At 41.2% G+C, this 22,330-nt stretch overlaps 1 protein-coding gene across 1 annotated transcript; it reads right to left on the bottom strand.

The window, feature by feature from the left end:
• Positions 1-631: 631 nt before the first annotated feature.
• PI4K2A (phosphatidylinositol 4-kinase type 2 alpha) lies at positions 632-19,851 on the bottom strand. Its single transcript, XM_023494769.2, has 9 exons — positions 19,302-19,851; positions 14,355-14,555; positions 9,280-9,411; positions 8,639-8,792; positions 7,498-7,559; positions 5,927-6,026; positions 5,254-5,387; positions 4,755-4,814; positions 632-3,374 (listed from the first exon to the last, which is right to left on the bottom strand). Exons 1-9 carry the CDS (start codon positions 19,752-19,754, stop codon positions 3,213-3,215), a joined length of 1,458 nt encoding a protein of 485 aa, XP_023350537.2. The 5' UTR covers positions 19,755-19,851; the 3' UTR covers positions 632-3,212.
• Positions 19,852-22,330: the final 2,479 nt, after the last annotated feature.

Genomic DNA, 22,330 nt, shown 5'->3' with positions numbered 1-22,330 from the left:
GTCAGAAATGGAGGGCCCAAGTCACCTTTCTTTCTCACTTCACAGAGATGAGGTCTTAAGAGAATTACAAAATCTTGGGGCCTTGGTATGAGCTTTTAGACTTAGACTATCTATTAGATGAAATATCAAACTGGTGTAACCATTGAGAAGAGGGAGCTATTTCAGCCCATAGACAAAGGGAGCCATCTTGCTGAAAGCAAATATGCACTAAAGAAACTGCAAAGAGCTTTAGGTGGCTGAGCACTGGAGTGCTAAGATCAGTAACTCCAAGATCTGTACTCCCCTCAGATAAGAGTTGAGAGTTTGTTATTACCTCTCTCTAACACAGATAATGGCCCCATTTCTACTCAGGCCACCTCCATGGGAGGACATTTGGTTCACAAAGGATCTCTCTAGTAATCTCCTTCACAACACAGCCTATCAGGTACAGAGACACCCCGACCTGTGTAAGGTTACCCTCTAGTGGCCAGGAATGAAGCAAAAATAGGCTGCAGCACTTTGCTCTTTCAGCTTGGCTATTACTTTAAAAAATTAATCCTGACTACAAAACAGGTCTTGTTCAAGAACAATTTCCTCTTTGCCCTAAAAAACATCACTTCCCCCTCTACTAAGAAAGCCAGGCAAGGAAAGCTGGAACTGAATTCATGTTATTTGTACATCTGCATTGTTATAAATACATTACATACAGTTTCTACAGTGCATTAGAACAATACATGGGGGCAGCAGCAATCACGGTAACCAGGACTCCAATTCTTTTCTCTTCATTGCTTGGGGGACGCCCCCTGCCAGCAAGAGAATCAGTTTGTACCATTCTATTCAGAAGACTCCTGCAGGATCTCTGGTTTCTTCCAGCCCATTCAGATTTAAATTTCTAGGAGCTGGGAAGAGATCCTACATTCTAATCACTTCCAGGGAACAGGAACTAACTTCCTCCCCTGTCTCAATTTTCTTCTCATCCTCTTCTCATCTTAAACAGGAAAAACAATTTAAGGATTTAGCCATCCCCATCTTAAATCTTCAAGGGTTCTCTCCATCCTCCTGGGGGAATGGGTAGAGAGGGAACTTGACATATGCATGTGTATCTATAATAAAATATACACATCATAAGCAAAAATCATTTTCCTCCAAAAGGCCTTTTTAGCTGCAGAGTTTGGAGCTCGGTTCTAGTTTCCACAGAATTGGGCAAATCAGCAATAGAAACCTCTAGTCTCTATGGGAATCACCCACCTTTGCAGTATAGGTCACTTATTTTCAAATGCATGTCACCCAGCCTGAGAATCAGGACAGGATTGCTGATTGGGATTGTCAGTGCTAGAGAGCTAGGTTGTCCCTGTCCTTGGGGCCATGCAGATGAACTTATGTACTCTTCCTAATAGAGAATAAAAATCCTATGGCGGTTGGTTCTTCTTATCCTTGCCGCTGAAGAAGAAGAAACTGGACAAGCTTTGAGAGCACTACCTTCTTTGGTTACTGGACAAACCATCAAGATAATTTCTTTGCAAGGTTAATTCTGCTGTTTGTGACAGGGAGGGTGCTGAAACCCACATAGTTGTAGAGTATGATATGCCATCCTTACAAAAAGAAGTCAATCGCTGTAAGGAATATGCTGTATTCCACAGTACCATCAAAGAACTGCATGGAAAGGAATCCAAGGTCTGGGCAAGGACAGCTGTTGAGGAATGGTCACTGAAGGCAGACCACTGGGGGAGGCAGTGAAGAACTCCTTCCTTTGGGGTTTGCTTTCTTAAAAAAAAAAAAGGCAAAACTGTCTAACAGAAGGAAAGAGATGGAACAACAACAACAAAAAATGACCATCACTTACTTCCTGCTGTTCCACTCTGAAAAGCATTGTTATACAATGAAAACAATGAAGGATTAAAATAAAATCCTAATTTTTTTCTTGAATCTCTTATACCTTCTTCCCCAGGAAAGGACAATAGGAACAGGATAGTGGAGTGGATGAGGCACTAATAGCCAGTAAAAGGAGGAACTTAAATCCTTACCCTAAGAGCCAAGGCTAGGCATGAAATGTAGGCAGGTTGAAGCAAATGGCAGAATAAGAAGCTTTCTCAAGGACGAGCCTACTCTTCTGAGAAAAGAGCTGGGAAAGAATTAAAAAGCCTAAGAACACATCAGGGAGCTGAGATTCAAGCTTGGTGAGGGAAAGGAAGTTTACTTTAGTTGCTAGGGCCAAACATTCACGAAAGTTAGGGCTGAGATAGAAATATGGGGAAGGATGCCAGACCAAATAAAGCAAGGTCCACTAAGTTTAAGCAGTCGTAAAGACAAGTCCACTAGGACTCCCAATGAACACATCAGGCCATATGAGGAGCTAAATGCTGGGAAGGTGGCTCCATTTCATAACGACAAGTCTATCGACTCCTGCCTCTGCTTGAGACACAGTTGCCTAACAGGCCTGAGCTAGAGGGGTCAGGTCCACTGCAGGGCTAAGAGCCAGTAGGGTCCATGTGGGCTTAGACAAAGCTGCCTAAGAGCCTAAAGTTAAAATGGACTTCATAAAAATAAAAACACAAACATGCCAGTAGACTGTGAGGCAGACTATTTGCCACTGGTAAGGTGAAAAAGGAAAAGAAGGGACTTTCTAGTGGGCAGGAAAAGACAGCGTCAAAACTTTTCAGCTCACAGTCTCAGAAATATTATCTAGTTTGATGCATTGTGACACAACCTCTCACCTCCACAGTCCTTAGGACAAGAATACAAAGGGCACATAGGCTCTGAATCATCCAAAGTTATTTCTGAACTGATATAAAATGTTGTGTATGTTTTTGAGAGATAATGTTCTGTCAGGATATTGTGGCTAAAGTTTTGGAGTTTTGTTTTTGTTTTTGTTTTCTGATGCAGAATATAGTAAGTGATAGGGAACTGCAACAGAGAAGAGTATCTGGGATGATGCATTTCAAAACCCACAGCTGGGTGAAGTTAGATGAGGTGCTCCTTCCCTAGTACCCCGACCGTTCCCCTGCAGAATTCTGACCTTACCCAGAATGTAAAAGGCAACACCAGGGACTAAGACTGCCCCAGTATGTCTGGTGGTGGTTCTCCCCATATTTTGCAAAGCTCTTTGGCTCTACCAGAGGGGGAGGGCTCTTAAGTATATGATTTCACCTGCTTCGCTGGCTTATCTCAAAAGCTGCTCCCCAGGCTCCCTCCCAGTCCCCAAGTCTGACACAGCATCTCATTCGTCCGCAGGGCTACCACCAGGAGAAAAATGGCTTCCGGCTTTGAAAGCTCTGTGTGTAAGACTCGCTGGAGCTCCGTTGGTGGGACCGGGCTGTCTCCACAATCACAGGTGGCATCTGGACTAGATGAAGGGGGCTCTTATTGTCTTTCAGGGCCTGAGTTAGATTCAAGATCTGTAACAGAAAAAAAGAATTAGGTAAAAGGAAAGCCTACGGGTTACTCTAGCCTTGATCTAAAAGGAGATATCCAAATCATCTAGTCCATCTAGTTTGTATAGAAGCCAACTGGAAAAGAGGGAAAAACCTGATTTTTCCATTGGGTTGCAACACTATCCTAACAACAGTAAAGAAAGCATATTTCATTCTCCATTTATAATCTCCCCTTTCATGAAGGAATGAATGAATGAAAATACATTTACTGAGCAGTAGCCACATAGCAAAAAGCAAGGTTTGTGAATGCTTTCATCACGGTCCTTTATCTTTTTACATTAGTACTCAATTTCTAGTTACAGAGATGCAGATCTGAGCCAAGTATGTTGGCAAGCATACCTAGCAGGAGCAAGAAGGAGTACAAAAAAGAATGTTCCCAAGCTTATTCAACCTTCTGGTATAGTTTGGATTTACTGTCACTCTTGTTCTACTCAGAACTACTACTGATTAGAAGGCAAGAAGGCTCCAGCCATGTCTTTAAACCATCTAGAGGCTAAGATTTCCATAGGGAGGTATCTATCCTCTTAAGCCTAAGAACTGAGAAAGCCTAGGGATGAGATCTTTCAAATGCTTGTCTTGGAACATTTCTCCAATAGATGAACTTAAAGGATTAGGGAAAGGCCATATGCTATTTCCAAGACAGAGGCAGGTTCTACAGTGTTAACTTTTCTCCTGAAGCAATATTGAGTCTTAATAGGAACAAATTCATTTACCTAATTTGCTTGTTTTTTATGGTTTAAGAAATTGTAAGGATTATATGTAATCTTAACCTCAATCGGAAAGTATTTTCCTCTGTCTATCTTATTCCCAAGGAAAAGCAGTTATCAGTAAAACCAAGGCTTTATTTCTCCTGAGACACCTATGGCTTAGAAGTAAAGAAACAACTCAGTGCAGCTGGAAAGTCTTTTATGCTACAAAAGTCTGAGCATCTAATATTTTTAAACAAGGAGGACCACCACTTCTCAAAATCGTCAACACTGTTTTCTAGTCTCAAGTCTAACTGCTTTACTAAGTTGAAAAACTCCTTGGTGTACAATGATGTCCCCGTGTTTCTTCAGCTGCCTTTGCCCATTCCGACCAGGTGAAGGGGGCTACAAGCGGAACAGAAAGGGAGGCAGGATGGCTGGTCCGTGTGATGTTGGGACTAAGGAGGACAGAAGGACAGATGGCCGGGCTCTGTGGCTTATAAGGTGGTCTCTTATGTTGCTTGGCATGTTAACAAATGGGTCATGAATCCAAAAAAAGTGCTGGGAAATGCTAGCTAGCTGCACTATCATCGTGACACAGTGGATAATCATCAGAGAGATCCTACAAAGAAACCCTGAAGAGGCGGCCTGAGCCTACCTGTCCCCGCATGACAGCAATCTGCTTGTGAAACTGGCCCCTGTCAAAACCGGGATCTTTCTGCAAGAGAAACAAGAAGAAATGTCCAAATAGCCCAGCTCCTTCCATAGTTAGAAAGCTCTCACTAATTAAACACCCAATCTGGCCAAATGATAACCCGCAATTTGTGCCCCGGTTCACAAATGGGGAAGAAGGCAGATGGCCTACGCCGCCATTAACACAGACCCCGCGGGATCCCCGACACTCTCCCAGCAGAAGCACTGAGCTTTCTCAGAGGCCCCTCCCTTCAGTGCCAGCCTGACTCCCCCTTTCTAGTTCTGCTCCTCTTGGGTTCTAATGCTGGAGTCCAGGCAAGGAGATGGATTCAAGTAAGGTGTTAAGTCGATTAAGAAATCCCATTTCATAATGTCGGCTTCACCTTTTCACTTACACTGAAGCTGCCTGGGACAGCCATATTTCTTTTCCACTAACAAATAAGGTTGAAATTCCTAAGGCTGACCTTGAAGAGCTCATACAGGTCCTCTTCCAGGTCCTTGATAAAATTAGGATCAGATATCTTTGGAAGGATCAGGTCTTTGATTTCCTGGGAAAATGGAATTTTGGCTTGGGGCAGCCAAGCCCAATAAAAAGGATCTGAAAGAAGGGAAAAACAAAAGTAAAAATTCACCATTGGGAAAATTCTAGCTTGTCTGTTATTTTCTTCCTACAAGAACATTCTAAGAAAGTACTGCCCACATTCTATTCAATAATGCAGCATAAAAATAAAATTCACACTTCAAATGTAGAACTCCAAAGTAGAGAATTCCAGCTAAAAGTCTATTACTTGCCCATCAAACATGGATATGAATCTCCTGAAAAATCCAGGGTTTGTGCGCCAACTTCATATTTCCCACTCCCTCTCAGAATATTGTCAATTATGGTTGGACAGTTATCCCCTCTGGGAGGCTCAAGCAGGGGAAGAGAGCATGACACTTCAGCTATTCCACAGAATCATAGGCCTTTCAGGGAATTAAAATTTTGGACTAAGAGATTACAATCAAAGAAGGTATTTGGAGAGCTAGAGCAGGACAGTTTCTACAGAATGGGAAAGTCTTGCTGGTCTAGAGAAGGGACAACATTTTAACTCTATCATTTCCAAGAAGAACCTGAACCACTATGGTCTTGGGACTTACACGCCCTCCAGGAGTCAGGATGCTTCAGAGGGAAAGCCAGCCCATTGTCTATGGCAGCCAGTTTGATAACAGGCTCCTTCACCACTACCCAGTCTGTGTCCTGGAGGGGAAGGGAAGGCTTATTACACAGGGATGCCCATTACCAAAATCCGCCATTCTCATCCCCTTTACATTGTAAAAATGGTTTTCTCACCTTATCAAGGCCATCCATCCTAGATATCACCCTTCCTCTTCAATTTATTTCTTCTTATTTATCATTTTATAACGGCTCCAAACTCTCACAACACTGTCTGACTATCTCAAAGTTCTAAGACTTTCTACCTTCTGAATCCAATTCTCCCTGTGCAACAAGAGAACTGTTTGGTTCTGCACACATATATTGTATCTAGGATATACCATGACCTGTTTAATATGTATAGGACTGCCTGCCATCTGAGGGAGGGGGTGGAGGGAGGGAGGGGAAAAATCGGAACAGAAGTGAGTGCAAGGGATAATGTTGTAAAAAAAAAAAAAAAAAAAAATACCCTGGCATGGGTTCTGTCAATAAAAAGTTATTTTTAAAAATTTGACTTAAATTAAACTTTAAAAAAAAGTTCTAAGACTTTTTCCATCTTGTAAAAGCATAGCTATCTAGGAACTACTTTTTCTCTAAGAGAGGGCAATTAATGATCTAAACCCAATAGAATTCTAGACTAAGAAGGAAAATTTAGAAATCATACAATTCAACCCACTCATTTTACAGGTGAGCAAACTAGGGAACATAACAGGCAGGGGATCTGTCTGAGGGAGTCAGTCAGTAGTAGCACTGGGATAAGTGCTCAGGTCTCTAGTTCCCCAGACTAGTATTCTTTTAACAATATTATACCACCTCTCCAAAAAGAAATTAGGATTGATGCTTCTAAAAGGAAAAGGGCTCAAGTAAAGGAAATCAGAATCCTTAAAGTACATAGAGTAGGAAAAAAAAATCTTAATTTACTTTCCAAGTTCCTGTTGTATAAGATTGACCCCAAAGGTATTGCTGATTTCTATCATGGCAACACAATCATCAAGCAGAAACAGGTGCTCTTTCATGTGAAGTTCTACTTCATGAGCTCAATGGCACACAGAGCTAACGCACAGACAGAACTACACCTGCCTTCAGTGCCTAGCACTAATATTGACATCGTAGTAGTCTAAACAATCTGGTGGGAGTAGAATCAAGACATTAAGTCCTGAGCCTCAATGGGGAGCCTTGCTGCTGACAGAAAAGAAGTCTAGCAGGACAGTAAGTACAACAATCTTCCATATTTATTCAATGCAACTCAAGGCATGAGTTATTAGCTAATTGAGGTAAATAGGCAACCAGGATGGAGATCCAGAATAAGAGGAAGTGTGTTAGGAAAATAAGTCACTAATGATGAACTATGCCATTAAAGCTTTAAAGAATGCATTAGGACAGTTACCCTATCTGGCTCTCTTCCGCCTAAACTGATCCAGATCCCTATCCATCTAATCTCCACTTGTAGATTTAAAGATCCTATGATTATCACGCTTTAAGAATCCTTTCTCTACCTGGCTTCCTAGACTCTTACCCGGTAGCTGGAATTATCCATCGGACAATCATATTTGATCAGCCAATTGTCATTGCCTCTATCTGCAGAGAGAAAAATCAGAGGTCAGCAGGGAAAACTGCATGCCAGCAAGCTCTAATGTGGTAGGAATAGGCAGGGGTTAAAGTCATTGCTTAGAATTCACCAGACTGACCCCAATAATCTGGAGCCTGGGGAAAAGAGAAAAGTGTAATGTTCTGGTTTGCTTTCTGGAGGTCTCATGACCACCTTGTTTTCAGCAGAATAATCACCATGAGAATAGTCAGGGATAAAGTCCAAAAGTCTTTATTGTCTCCTTCACGTGGGGCCCGGGCTAGTTTTCTGGGGGACCTTCAGACAGGCCTTGGTCTCAGTGAAGAAGTGAAGGAGGACAAGCCAGCCACCATGATGGTGGGAGATGGAATGTCTGTCTCTCCGAGTCCTTGTTGGCTCTTATATACTCTATTATAATTAAATCATTGGTGATGTCAATCTTGTAGAATAGGTGTCAATCTTGTAAAACTATATTAAATACTGAGTACATGTAAACTTGAGAATCATTATCTTAATTCTACAGTAAACATCTTGTTTCAAGTATGTTTCTCCAAAGTTCTAGCTCTCTACAGAAAAGAATCTTCTGTCTGGGGAGAGAAGTCGGCTGGGGGAAAGAATTCTAGTACTTTTTAATAGGCCTTTCCGCCTCTATTAGCTGACATTGCACTCTGGTACAGTAATTTATGAGCTCTGGAAGAAGACAGGGTACAAGTGTAATAAGTAAAGGCAGAAGTCTATGTCAGTGGCAACCTACCACCCATATTCAGAAGAGGCAGACATTCTCTTTCTTCTTCCATGTTATGATCTGTGCACCCAGATGCCTACTCATCTATCCCAACACTAGGGGTGAGAGTGTTCTGCTACAGGGTCCTTTATCAGCTTAGAAAATAACCTAAAAATGTCACATTGGAAAGATCCCTGGCTCATTTTAGTGAAGATTTTATTTCAAGACAGGGATCTCCCACTTAAGACACTCAGCAACCCACAATCTTCTGAATAGGTTAACCAGGTCATGGCATTTTCACCCCTTACAAATTCCTGTGTCTGCATAATACAAAAAGCTGGTATAAGGCTCCCCATAGTAACTCACCAGTGTTTCGGATGATGTAATCTAGTACCACCAACCGCTCAAACTGAAGCAGCAGCTGCCGATTCGTGTTCTCAGGCAGTGAGTCTGCCTCAAATCGTCGCAGCCAATAGTCAGCATCCTTGTAGCCTTCAACAAAGAGCTGGAACGAACCAACCTGGCAGCAGAGAAGAAAGGCAGAGGTCAGAAGCTCTGGGAAGGCCAGGTGCCTATCACGATCCTGAGAAATGAAGACACCAGAAGTTGCCAACCTTTCCAAAACAGTGTTGTCCTCTTCAGGATTTCATTTCCTTGAAAATGTGGAAGAAGGAAATTATAGGAGTGGCCACCTCAGAAAATATGCAAAGCCTACCCAGATGGCATGGCTGGGCTTGTTGGCAGAAGCACAGATATCCCAAGGTGAACACTCCCCCCCAAGTTTCAAGCTTTCCAGAACTGAAATGAGGATAGACAAGCGGAATGAGCTCCCTATGTTCTTCCCAACTCCCCCTGCCCCACCCCCCACCCGTAACACCTCCCCACCCCCCCCCCAGTGCTCTGAACACATCCCTCTGCAGAAAGAGAGCAGCTGGGCCAACAAAAAACATCTTGTCTACAGACCATTTCTGACACACATGACAAAGGTCACTAAATCTGCTCTCTACCTTGGGTGGGAGCCCGATTCGGTTGAACCGCTGTCCAACTTTTGGCACTTTTTCTAGGGCGAGTCGCTTCCCCCTGGACTTCACTCGGTCAATGGCACTGTAGTTGAAGGTCTCACTAGCCAGATATACTACCTAAAATAGAAAAACAAGAGACCAAATGAAAGGACAATCTGATCCCACAGATTCCTTGGATATTGTTAAGAGCTCAAATACACCTCTTGAGATTATATCGGAGAACAGCTCTTTCTATATAAGGATGTACAACAAATTCACATTTATAATAACATCATTGCAGGGCTCTCTAGCTCCAATATCAGTATGGTAGCTTTTCTAAGAAAAAAAAAAAAAAAAACCACAACAAATCATTTGATTCATATAAATTCTGGGTCCAGATTAATGATAAAAAAAATTTCTCTAGGGGCAGCTAAGTGGTGCAGTGGATAGAGCACCTCCTGAAGTCAGGAGGAACTGAGTACAAATCTGGTCTCAGACACTGAACACTTCCTGGCTGTGTGATCCTGGGCCAGTCACTTAACCCCACCTGCCTCAAAAAAAAAAAAATTCTCTCAAAATCTCTTTAAAGTACATTAAAAACTTTCTGTTGCTTCTTCCTTGTAACAGTAGGCATTTAAATATCAAAACAATTCTAATTCTCCTTGCCTTGCAGATTGGAAAACTAAGGCAAATGAACAGCAGAAAGAATGATTTATCTAAGACTATAGCCAGCAACTTGGCAGTGACATGGTCTAATCTTCAAGAGAAGATACTGCCAATCCACTTCCCCCAAATAGCTATATTTATGGTCCCTCTTTGCAGTCCACTACTCTTTTTCCTTTCAGTAATGAAACTATCATAATCTAAAAGTGAGGAGCAGCATGGTACAGGGAAACAACCACTGGATCTCGAATTGGGGGCCTCTGCCATGTGCACTGAGATCTTAGGCTTAATCTCTTGTTCTATTTCCTCCCCTTGAAAATGAGGAGGTAAGACTAAATGAGCTCTCAGTTTCTCTCCAACTCCAAATCCATGATCTTGTGAAGCCTAATTAGAATTCAGGAAGCTAACCATTTTGGAGAGTAGTTTGGAACTATGCTCAAAAAGTTATCAAACTGTGCATACCCTTTGATCCAGCAGTGTTACTACTGGGATTATATCCCAAAGAGATTATAAAGAAGGGAAAGGGACCTGTATGTGCACGAATGTTTGTGGCAGCCCTTTTTGTAGTGGCTAGAAACTGGAAACTGAATGGATGTCCATCAGTTGAAGAATGGCTGAATAAATTGTGGTATATGAAAATTATGGAATATTACTGTTCTGTAAGAAATGACCAACAGGATGATTTCAGAAAGGCCTGGAGAGATTTACACGAACTGATGCTGAGTGAAATGAGCAGGACCAGGAGATCATTATATACTTCAACAACAATACTAGATGATGACCAGTTCTGATGGATCAGGCCATCCTCAGCAACAAGATCAACCAAATCATTTCTAATGGAGCAGTAATGAACTGAACCAGCTATACCCAGAAAAAGGAGCAGTAATGAACTGAACCAGCTATACCCAGAAAAAGAACTCTGGGAGATGACTAAAAACCATTACATTGAATTCCCAATCCCTATATTTATGCACACCTGCATTTTTGATTTCCTTCACAAGCTAATTGTACAATAATTCAGAGTCTGATTCTTTTTGTACAGCAAAATAATGTTTTGGTCATGTATACTTATTATGTATCTAAGTTATATTTTAATATATTTAACATCTACTGGTCATCCTGCCATTTAGGGGAGGGGGTGGGGGGGTAAGAGGTGAAAAATTGGAACAAGAGGTTTGGCAATTGTTAATGCTGTAAAGTTACCCATGTATATATCCTGTAAATAAAAGGCTATTAAATTTAAAAAAAAAAAAAAAAATAGAATTCAGGAAGCTAAGGCCTAGATAATCCAAAGGTTCTTATTTAAGACTCAACCATTCAGGCCATTTCCATACTGACATGTTCACAAAGACTCCTATGCAAAGGGTAGTGTGACTGAGGGGTCTTCCAATCTTTGTTCTTAGCAGCTTTAGGGGATGGGGACTAGTTTGTTTTAGCTAGAACATAAAAGTTTGAAAAAGAAAGTAATACGAAATAAGATTGGAAAAGTAGTTTGAGCCTGAGTAGGGAAGCTCTTGGATGCCTGAGTCAGGAAGACAATGAAGGTTTTTGAACAGAAGAGTAACATGATCAGAATGGCTCACTTGGAAGATTATCTAGAGAAAATTATGTGAAGGAAGATTGAAAAGGGAGATCAATTAGGGGCTGAAAGAGCAACCATTCGAATTTGTAGCTCAAAGGGAAAAAATGCAAGAATAAACCAAAGTTCTTGGATACTAAAGGATGGAAACAGATGAAAGTAATACTTTGGAGTAATCAAATCTAATCAAAGATGAAGATCAGGTTAGGAGTTTAAGTAAGTACCTGGGAAATGATGATGATATAAGAAATTAAAATGTTATAAATGGTAACATGTTTAGGGGAAATAATAAATTCAATTTTAAGCATACTGAGTTTGAGATGTTAGTGAATCAAGTAAAGATATCCAACAGACAAATGGAAATGGAAAACAGAACATATCACATTTCCTAAAATCTACTGCTTTTCTTATTTATTGATTTTCTATTTCTGCTGAAAAATATTGGTATATTTCAAGTCATTCAGACTTGTAAAATCACATTCATCTTCATTTCTATTCTTTTTCTTTGACCTCACATATCCTATCATTTGACAAGTCTATCTTTACAGTATTTCTCACATCCAATCCTTTCTTTCAATATCCATTGTAACCATGCTAATTCAGGCCTTTCCCTCTTCTGAGGAAAAGCTAAAAGACAGAAAAATTTAGGAGTCATTTCCAAAAAGGAAATAAAGAGTATGGCCTATATTATATAAAATTATAAAGTTAAAGAATTAAAGAAATAAAATTAAGAATAAAGAAAAGAAAACAAAGAAAGATCAGTTATGAAGGCAGACCTGTAAGAGTTCCATGTCAGAAATACCAACGGCCAGAAAAATATCTAGGGAGGAATGGTCAATAACTGTCAAGAGCTTCAGAGATAATAACTGAAAATAGGAACCTAGATTTAGTGAAGAGAAAGTCATTACTGAAAATGGAAAAAGCTGTTTCAAGTAAGAGGGATGGAATCTAGATTGAAAGGGACACAAGAATGGGTGGTGGAAGGTGAGCATATGGGAGGCAGTGAGAATAGACTATTCACTAGAATTTTGGTAAAGAAGTAAGGACAGAGAGAAGAGGTAAGAAGGACTAGAAAGGTCAAGAGAAAAAGTTTGATTTTTACAATTGAAAAGAGACCTGAGCATGTATGAAGATGGAGAGAAAGACTGAAGATGTATGAGAACAAGAGGATAATTATCAGACCAAAGGCACAAGAGGGCGTAGGGATAAAACTGAAGATATAAGTGGAAAAGCTAGCCTTGCTTGGCAAGGAGGATTAATTATTCCTATGAAACAAGAAGGAAGAAAAAATTAAGTACTAACATTGTAAATAACATGCTGGGTACTAAAGAGGATAGATAAGTATTTGAAAATCAAATTTTAAAAAATGTAAGCTCTTTGAGAGCAGACTAGTGTTGCTGTCTTTAAATTCTCAGTGCCTCACACACATTAAGGGCTTAATGGCTGTTGAAATGAATATGAAAGCATTCTGTAAATCATGAAACATTAAACAAATGTAAGGCACGGAGGTGGTGGTGTTCAGACCTACATTAAAATATTCATCATGAAAACATTTTAGGATGTTTAATGTTAGTCTTTGTATTCCTGATACCTAAAACGAGGCTTGGCACATTGTCATGACTTAGTATTTGTTTAAAGAACGAAGTTTAGATGCCTATGAAACAAAGCTTGAAAACACTACAATGGACATCCTCACTATGAAGAACTCTACACTATGTATATACAAAGTTAATACTTTGTTGCTCTCTGTTTCATAATATTTCAAGGAAAATCTTAAAATAAGTATCCCTGCTTTGAACTCCAAAGATAAATGAGACAGTTCCTTGATTTGTATAGGTGAGTCCCATAATTCATGAGAGTCCAGAGGCAGTCACTATAATAGCTTTTTCCTTCCAAGAGCTATTGCACTTCCTTAGCAATCAGTGATCATAACCCAAATGAATTATGAATTGGTTTTGTCCTTCCCCACACAAAATGTCCTTATTAGGAGTCACACATTGGTCTTGAGATGCCATTTAGCCTTTAATCCTAGGAAGTTTAACAGGCTCAGGAAAACACTCTATAGTCTGAATTTGGATAGATATGAAAAACACAAAGAAATATGGAAAGATATTTACATATGTAGTAATTATAACTACACAGAACGAATTTGACAAGTAAAAAGACAGAAAAGTGACTACAAAGGGACATTCATAACAAATAAGATATTATTTTGCCAAATTTATAAATACACACACATGTACATACAGATGCAGATATCTCTCTTTCTTTCTCTCTGTATGCACATTTTCCTTTTAGGAAACAAAAGTTTGGAATTTTATGTTTTATTTTTTTCTTTTATGTGTTTTTGCTGAAATATAATATTAATATTTTATATGTATATTAAAAGTTTACATTAAAATTATGTCCAAAATTTCAAAAAACAGATGAGATCCAGAGAATTTGTTTTGAGCTACAACTGTCCTTGGAAATATAGTACAGGCAATTTTACTCATCTCTTTAGCCAGACTTCCAATCAATTTAGAAAGAATTTTAAGGGATATATAAACTAAGCCTTTCCTCTAACCCACTCATCTTTAAAGTTTCCTAGATCATAGTCTAACCTGAGCATAACACTAACAGCTCAATTGAATGGTACACTCTGAACTGTATCTGAATTTCTAAAATGGTTATAGGCACTCAACAAAAATTCTGGAATCTCCCAGGATCTAGGAGAATGAGCCACAGGAATTTCCAAAGTCACAGACAATTTAGGAAATGGGTAGTCCTCATAGTGACTGCTCTTTATAACACTATGAACCAACAAAGTTTGGATATTCTCAAGGAATCCCTAACTTACCTTAGTACGGGGTACAATATTGAGTTCCAGTTTTTGGTCCACCAAACTGGCCCCTGCCTCTGAGAGATAACCCTGATTGAGGACAAGACAATCACGGCCAAAGCAGCAGGGGCAGCACAGTTTCTGCAGCCATTTGGTCCACTTGGGGTTAAGATGCCCATATGGCTCTTCATTCTTAGGTTTGAAGACACCAATGATTTTCTACATGGAAGAGAAAAACAAGTAATGAGGGAGAAGAAAGTAATAAAAATGGATGGGAAAACAAAGCAAAAGCTTCACACATTCACCATACAGAAAATAACAACTTTGTCTCTAAAAATACAAGGGGCAACTTTATTCATATAACTAGAATTTGGGAAAGAAATTTTTTCCTTTCCATACCTTGGCCTTAACTCAATAACTTTTTAACCCAATCATTGCCTTTGCTTACAAGCTGTTCCAAACCACAGGACAAAGTTATATACTTCCACAGAAGGCCTAGATAGCGTGGTAGCCAAGTATAGCTTCAGGCAACAGTCACTCTCTTTTAGTAATCTTTTCTAGCTTCTTCACAGAAAAGGTAAGATAATCATATTAACATGATCAAGCGTCAACTTCTCAATCTTATAGCAGTTATTATCAATTGGATGTGCTCTCAGTACATGTTAAACCAAAATAACAAAGGTATCTTTTAATGAAATAAATAAAATCCTTCTCCTACTTGCTAATTTCCCTTAACAATCTCACTACTCCCTGCAAAGGATATTAATTTCCCTTTAAAATGAAAAGCAAACAAACAAACAAAAAAATAAAACCTTTTGAAAGTCACAACAAAGGAAATACCCTAAGAGGGAATCAACAATAGTTACTGAAATGACCTATTACTAGGCCCCAATGAAGACCAAATTAATTTCTTATAGAGTGGATACTGTTTAGTGCACCACTGTGCTCCAGAAGTACCTAGTGCTTCTACAACTTAATGGATACTTGCATTCCATGCCATCTTGAAGTTTCTCTCACTGCGGATGACCCAATAGGTCTAGCAACATTTTGAAGCTCTTTTTTCATTTACTTCAAAATAATTGTTCCCTAAGTTTCAGTTCAAAGGAGGGAAAAAGTAAATATGCTGACTTAGTCTTTTAACACAATGATTCACTGTCAAATCATATGATTCTTTTTCTTCCCCTCACCCACCCAAAACCAACTCAAGATAGTCTAAGTCATAGGATTTTTTTATGTCTATGTCATTTCCTGAGGAACAAAAACAAACAGACAATGCAATAACCACTCACATTAAGAGTTGGCAAGGTAACTAACTCCATCAATGGCTACCCAATCACAGAAGCAATTCCTGCAGAAAACCAAGCTGACCCCGAATTTAGGAAGGCAAGAAGGGCACAGACTTTTCCTATATCCTCCAAAAAAATCATCAGTTTAAAAAAAAAAATTTACTGGAAGGAAATATATATCTTCTTATACAAATTCCTCTTTCACTTGTAGTCATTCCCAATCTGGCTGAGATCTATCTTTCCAAACTAATTTCACATTATTTCCTTTCATGCCAACTGGCCTACTTACTGTTCCCTACACATGACATTTTTACTGTTTCCATGACTTTGCACACTCTATTTCCCACGCCTGGAATGTTCTCCCTCCTCATCTCCACCTCCTAAATTCCCTAACTCCATTCAAGGCTCAGTTCAAGTTCAGCTTTTTACTGAAGATCTTTCCTGATCTTCTTTAATATTTCCTTTTTCTCTCTCTTCAAAATGTTATTTACTTTGCAAATATTTTGCATTTATTCATCTGTGAACTTATTGCTCCCCTTCAGGAGAATGTAAGCTATTTGAAGGCAAGGAATGTTTTTATTTTTGTCTCTGAAACTCTAGCACAGTATAGTTCGTGGCACACAACAGGTGCCTGAATTAAACTGAATTTACAGTGAAACTCCTCCAAATTAATGGTGTATATAAAAAGGGTCACCAAATTAAGGTACAAAAACAAAAGACTTATTTGCATTCCATTACTATAGGTTTGTCAAAGGAAAATGCCTTTTCTCACCCTATTCTACCATCCCAACCACCTCCAAAGTTCTCTGGGTCAGAAACTGGCCTAGACTTAACAGTGACACTGGTATGATTCGAAGTACCCATCTCTAGCTGCACCCAAGAAGCCCTAAGAAAGCTGAAAGATCAAAACTTACCTGCTCAGGGAAGAAATGGCCTAATGACCTTTCTGCAATTTGTTTGAGATACAAGGAATCATTAAGCTAGTCCCCTAAGAAATGAGGACCAAGTAATTCATACCAATTGGGGCTAGAAGAAAACTGGAGCTACTAAGGATTAATTATTTCTACTTTAAAAAAGCAGATCATTCAAAGTCAACATCAACAAAGAAATAAGACGTCTCTACCATGCCAGGAATATCATTCTCCCACTGAAGAGAATAACCATCGTGGGTTTCAAAGAATTAACACTTTTGTTACTAAAGTACATCCACAAATACATACACACACACACAAGGAAAAGTGAAAGCAAATCAAAAGATCAGAGTTATTACTGAAAGGGACCTTGAAGACCATCTTGTCCAACCCTTTCATTTTATAGATAAGGGAAACTGAGGCCTACAGAGGCTAAGTGACTTGCTAAAGGTCACAGGGATATCAGAGGTAGAATTCAAGCTCAGTTCCTCTGACTCCAAATGCAGGACTCTCAACTGCATTACATCGCTTTTTCAGATTTGTAGGCCATCAAGATTGACCAATAAGCAACTGAGATTTTGGCGAATGCTGCATTAATTTGTGAAGAAAGGCATGGTGATATTAATTTGTTTACTAGACACAGACACACACACATATATACACATATTCATACATGTGCACAGAGTATATGTGTATATTTTGACATTCACTTCATTTGGACCTAGTTACTGTAGGTCATCATGACATCTCCCCAGGCAAAGCCTCTGGACCTTATAGTTCAGGTACAAAGGTAGCAGTCCATTTATCTCTTAGGCCAAATAAACAGATCACATTACAGCTACCTCCTCTGTCAGAGCACCAGATCATTTTCTTAGCTGACCTGGTTCACTTCCATTAGAATAATAGTGTTAAAAAAAAAAAAAAAAAAACTTTCTTCTTCTTTCTCTACTGTACAGAAGTATTTTCCAGTTCCCTAACACAAACAACAAAAAAAGAATAAAAAAAAAACTTTAAAAAATTTTTTTAGCTCTTATCTACTTTCCAAATGACAAAAATAATAAAGAGAAGATAGTATGGCATAGAGATCGGAGGACCAGCACTAGAAACAGGAATACATGGGTTGAATCCTATTTCTGATATATGCTACAAGCAAATTATTTAACTTCCCAGGCCTCAGATTTCTCTTTAGAAAAATAAAAACTATGGCCTACTTTAAATGACATGTGAGATCCCAATCTACTCTTGATTTATGATCCTAGGACTTCCCTTGTAGGAGCTCCTACAAGGGAAGAGCTCACAGGTCTAGATAGAAATAAAAAATGTAAAGATGACAGTAACTTAACGCCATCTAGGTTACTGGCTATCTCCTTCAGAACTTAAGGTCATTGAGAATAAGGACTCTTTGCATGTATATTCTCAGCTATTATAGAAGCAGCTAGGTAGTGCAGTGGAGAGAGCTCTGGGTCTAAAATCAGAAGATCTGAGCTAAAAATGACTTCAAACCCTTACTATCTATATGACTCTTGGCAAGTCACTTTTCTCAACTGTAAAACAAGGATAAGAACTTCTACCTCTCAGGGTTGGGGTAATATGGATAAGGCACTTCCAACAGTGCCTGGAACATAATTGGCAATGTACAAATAAATGTGTGTTTCCCTTTACCTTCATGACCAGCCTAGAGCCTGACACAGTGTTAAGTTGTTGATTACTTCTCAGAGTAATAGACTACCCCTTTGGAGCGGTCAAACGCTTTGACTAATTAATATCACTCAGAAATGGACACCATCTTCACTACTCACCCAAGGGAGGGGGTATCAATGCTATCAATTCTGCTACCTCAAACCGATTCTAACATTCTTGGTAATCACTCACAGCCATAAATTACAAGGGAATCCTTGGAATGCTTGGGCAGGGCCTCTGGGAAATCTCCCTGGAAACAAGTGGGTCAGATAAATGACCAGAAGAACTAGGACAAGCAAAGTGGGAATCATACATATACATATTTTTTTTACATCACAGCCTAACCTCAGACCAAAGTACCTTGGAACTCTTCTGAAGAACTAAGTATCAGCGGAGTACAGGAAATCTGCTACCCATGATTTTATTAAAAACAGAGAAGCTAGATTGTTTTTCATTAAGTCATTGCGAATTAATTCTTAAAGGCTGTTTTTGCCAGACACCTCTGACGGGACTTAAATCGTGGCCTAAATCACTATTTTTCATTAGTGCATTAGTGCAAGAGTTGTGGGCAGATAGTCTTCTACGCACACGCTGCAGACTTGACTTCGGTAAATCTGAATCTTGCCTAATGGGACAAAAAAATCAGTTCCCCTCTGGCTCGGGGACACGGAGGCGGAGAGCACCTGACAGCCCCGTGTTCTCCAAGTCTCCGTATTCTGAAAGGAAGCAAGGCAGGAACGCTTTGCATCACTTTCTCGGAGAATTGCGCAAAAAGCACTTCCCATGACAGGCCACTGGCAAGGCCGCGCACTCTGCCATCAGCAGCCCCTGCGAAGGTCCCGGAGACAGGCTGGGGCGACCGGCCTTTGGGAATCCCGAGGGGCGCCCCGGGCGGCCGTGCACCGCGCGCCCGAGGGAGAGCCCGGCCCAGGTTGGGAGGCCCTGAGACGGCAGCATCCCTGCCCCCGTCCAAGCCCCGCGCCCTCCGTTTCCGCTTTCATTTCCCGGCCCCCTCCAATCGGATTCCGAGGTGCTTCCAAGTTCCCCGGCCCGCCCCAGGCTGGCGCACCTCCCCGCCCCGCGCTCACCCCCTGGGGGTCCTTGACGAAGTAGCTGCCGCTGGATCCCTGGTAGATGCGCTCGGGGTAGATGCCGCGCTCGCTCGCCAGCTCCGCCAGCCGCACCACTTCGCCGAACTCGGGGTCGTCCGGGAACTCGTTCCGCTCCCGCTGGGCCTGCGCCGCCTGCGCCGCCGCGTGGGCCTGGGCCGCCAGGGCCTGAGCCTGGGCCGCCACGGCCTGGGCCTGCGCCTGGACCGCGGCGCCCCGCGCCCCGCCCGGGCCCCGCTCCAGCAGCGGCTGCCGCTCCCGGTCCCGGCACGGGGAGCCCGGCGGCGACGGCCCCAGGCCGGACGGCGGCACCACCCGCACCACGGCCCCGGGCACCTGAGGGAAGTGAGCGCCCGGGCCCGGGCCCGATGGGAACGTGTAGTCCGGGGGGTGGGCCCGCTCCGGGGACACCAGGGGGCTAGTTTCGTCCATCCCTGAGGCGGCCGGCTCCCGGACGCGCTCGGCTCTGCGAAGCCCCGGCACCGGACCAATCCGCGTCACTCCCCGGCTAGCCCTGCCCCGCCCCCCGGAAGCCCCGCCCCCTCGGAGCCCTGTTTACATGGTGACGAGAAGGGACGGCCTCTCACGCGAAGGCTGACCAATCAAGATGCGCTCCGACGCAACTACCCCCCCCCCGCCAACCCCCGCCCCCACCGCTCCTCTCGTCAGTCATTCAGCCTCTCGATGGGGCTGTACTTGTGCGCAGGTGCAGAGACTCATTTTTACACTTTTTCCTAAGACCTGACAGAGACCCCCCTGCGGTTCTCGCGCGAGCACCGACTTCACGCTATTATTATTATTCACAATTGAGTGTGAGCTCTTTGAAGGCAGAGAGGTCTTTTTCATTTATTTTATATATATGTGTGTGTGCATGCAAATATACACATATATGCATATACACATATGTACACTTACAGACACATATATATTTTATTCCCAAGTACATAATAGGCATTGAGTAAATGTTGACGGATCAATTATCCATTGATCCTGGTGACTGGTGCTTTTTACCCCTCTTCAGTTTATCACCCATTTAGCTGCTCTTTCCTATAGCACCCGTTTCACTGTGTCGTTCTCTTTCTCAATCAATAAGCACCCACAAACTCCTTTTTTATGCATTTAAATCTCTTCACCACCTGATTCTAATTTACCTTTCTAGAGGTACCCTAAGTTTCCCCTTGAGACTCCTTGCTGCCCAGCCAAACTGGCTTGCCTGCTGTATCTCACATATTTCCATTCCAGTTACTATACCTTTATACAAACCTTCTTTCCCCATGTCTGAAGTTCATTTCCTAATGGACTTCTGGCTCCTTCAAAATTCCACCTCCCCACCCACCCACTTCCAAGCCTCCCTCCAAAATTACCTTGTACCCACATTGATTTTGTATTTATTTTATTTATTTATTATTTTGTATTTATTTATATTTTGTATTTATTTATATGTGTACATATTGTTTCCCTATATACAAAAATAAATTTCCTGAAATCAGGAACTGTTTTTGTATCTTCAGTATTTAACACAGGATTAGGTATATGTGTCTCGTTCTCCTGATCTCATGGAGTTTTCTTGGAAAAGATTCTAGAATGGTTTGCTATTTCCTTCTCCAGTGGATTAAGGCAAGCAGAAATTAAGTTTATTTGCCTAAGGTCATATAGCTAGTATCTGAGGCTGAATTTGCATCATCCTGACTCTAGACCCAGTGCTCTATTCTGTGCCATCTAGCTGCCCCACCAGACATATAGTAGACATTAAATACTGTGCTTGTCCAACATCCAACTCTTCCCATAAATCCCTAGCTTGGAGGCCAAAGTAAATATTTATTGAATTGATTTGTTCATTTGGACTCCTACAATGCATTGTGGTGATCTCATCGATTCCTATGGATTCAATTATCATCTCTCAGCAAATGATTTTCAGATTTACTTGTCCATTCCTAAGCTCTCAATATTTCAGTTTCACATCTCCAGCTGCCCTTTGGACATCACAATTTTAAACTCTAAAGAGCTTTTATTTGTTGAATGTAAGGCTATGTGTCTCTTCAAATATTTTTAAATAAATAAAATTTTTTAAAATAGACATTCAGTCCCATAGTCCTCTTTCTAGATGCAGAGGCTTCTCTCCATCACAATCGATTGGAATTGGCCTGAATCACCTCATTATTGAAAAGAGTCACATCCATCAGAGTTGATCATCACATAATCTTCTTGTTGCTGTGCATAATGTTCTCTTGGTTCTACTCATAAAATGATCTTAAAGTACAGGCTTAATCCCTTTTATTTAATTTGTGATTCAATTCAGACACCCTAAACTCAACATTTCCTAAATTGGACACGATCTTCACCTCCAAAGCTACTCTTCTTCCTTTCTTAAGATCAAAGGTATCCTCCCAAACACTTAGGCTTACAACTTAGGGCACATCTTCAATTACTACTCTCCCTCTCTCACTCATCATAATCCAATCACAGTTGCCAAATCTGGTCTATTCTACCTTCATAATATCCCCTTTCCTCTGCCACACCCAGTGCATGCTTTTATTGATAAATACCTAAACTATTTCAACAGCTGGTTGGTTTGTTTCCCTTGCCTTAAATACTTCCATACTCCATTCGTTTTCCTGAGAGATTGGATCAACCGTGGTCAGCTTCCTAAGCTTGTCAAGGTAGTCTTGCATCCTCAACGCTGCGAAGGAAAGAAAAAGATCTGATCCTTGTGCTCCTTCAGTCTCTGTGCCTCTGCGCTAATTATGTCTTTTCCCCATCACTCAAGCCCCTCAATCATGTGTGACTAGACACGGTTTCCCGCAGGTTCCACATGGTTGCTTAGGCTGAAACTAAGGGGGAACCTCCATGCCTGCGCCAAAGATGGAACCCCAGGCGCCAATCCACCCTATTACCCGTGCGAAACTACTGAGCTGTGTTCCTGGGGGTTCCGATTTTTGTGACCCCGTAACAGAGCTCCGGTTCTAAAGTTTCATTTACCAAACGTTGGCAGGGACCAAGCAACAGAA

This window comes from Sarcophilus harrisii, chromosome 2, assembly GCF_902635505.1.
Source record: "Sarcophilus harrisii chromosome 2, mSarHar1.11, whole genome shotgun sequence".
NCBI classification, from domain to species: Eukaryota; Metazoa; Chordata; class Mammalia; order Dasyuromorphia; family Dasyuridae; genus Sarcophilus; species Sarcophilus harrisii.
This window is presented reverse-complemented; position numbering and strand designations above follow the sequence as displayed.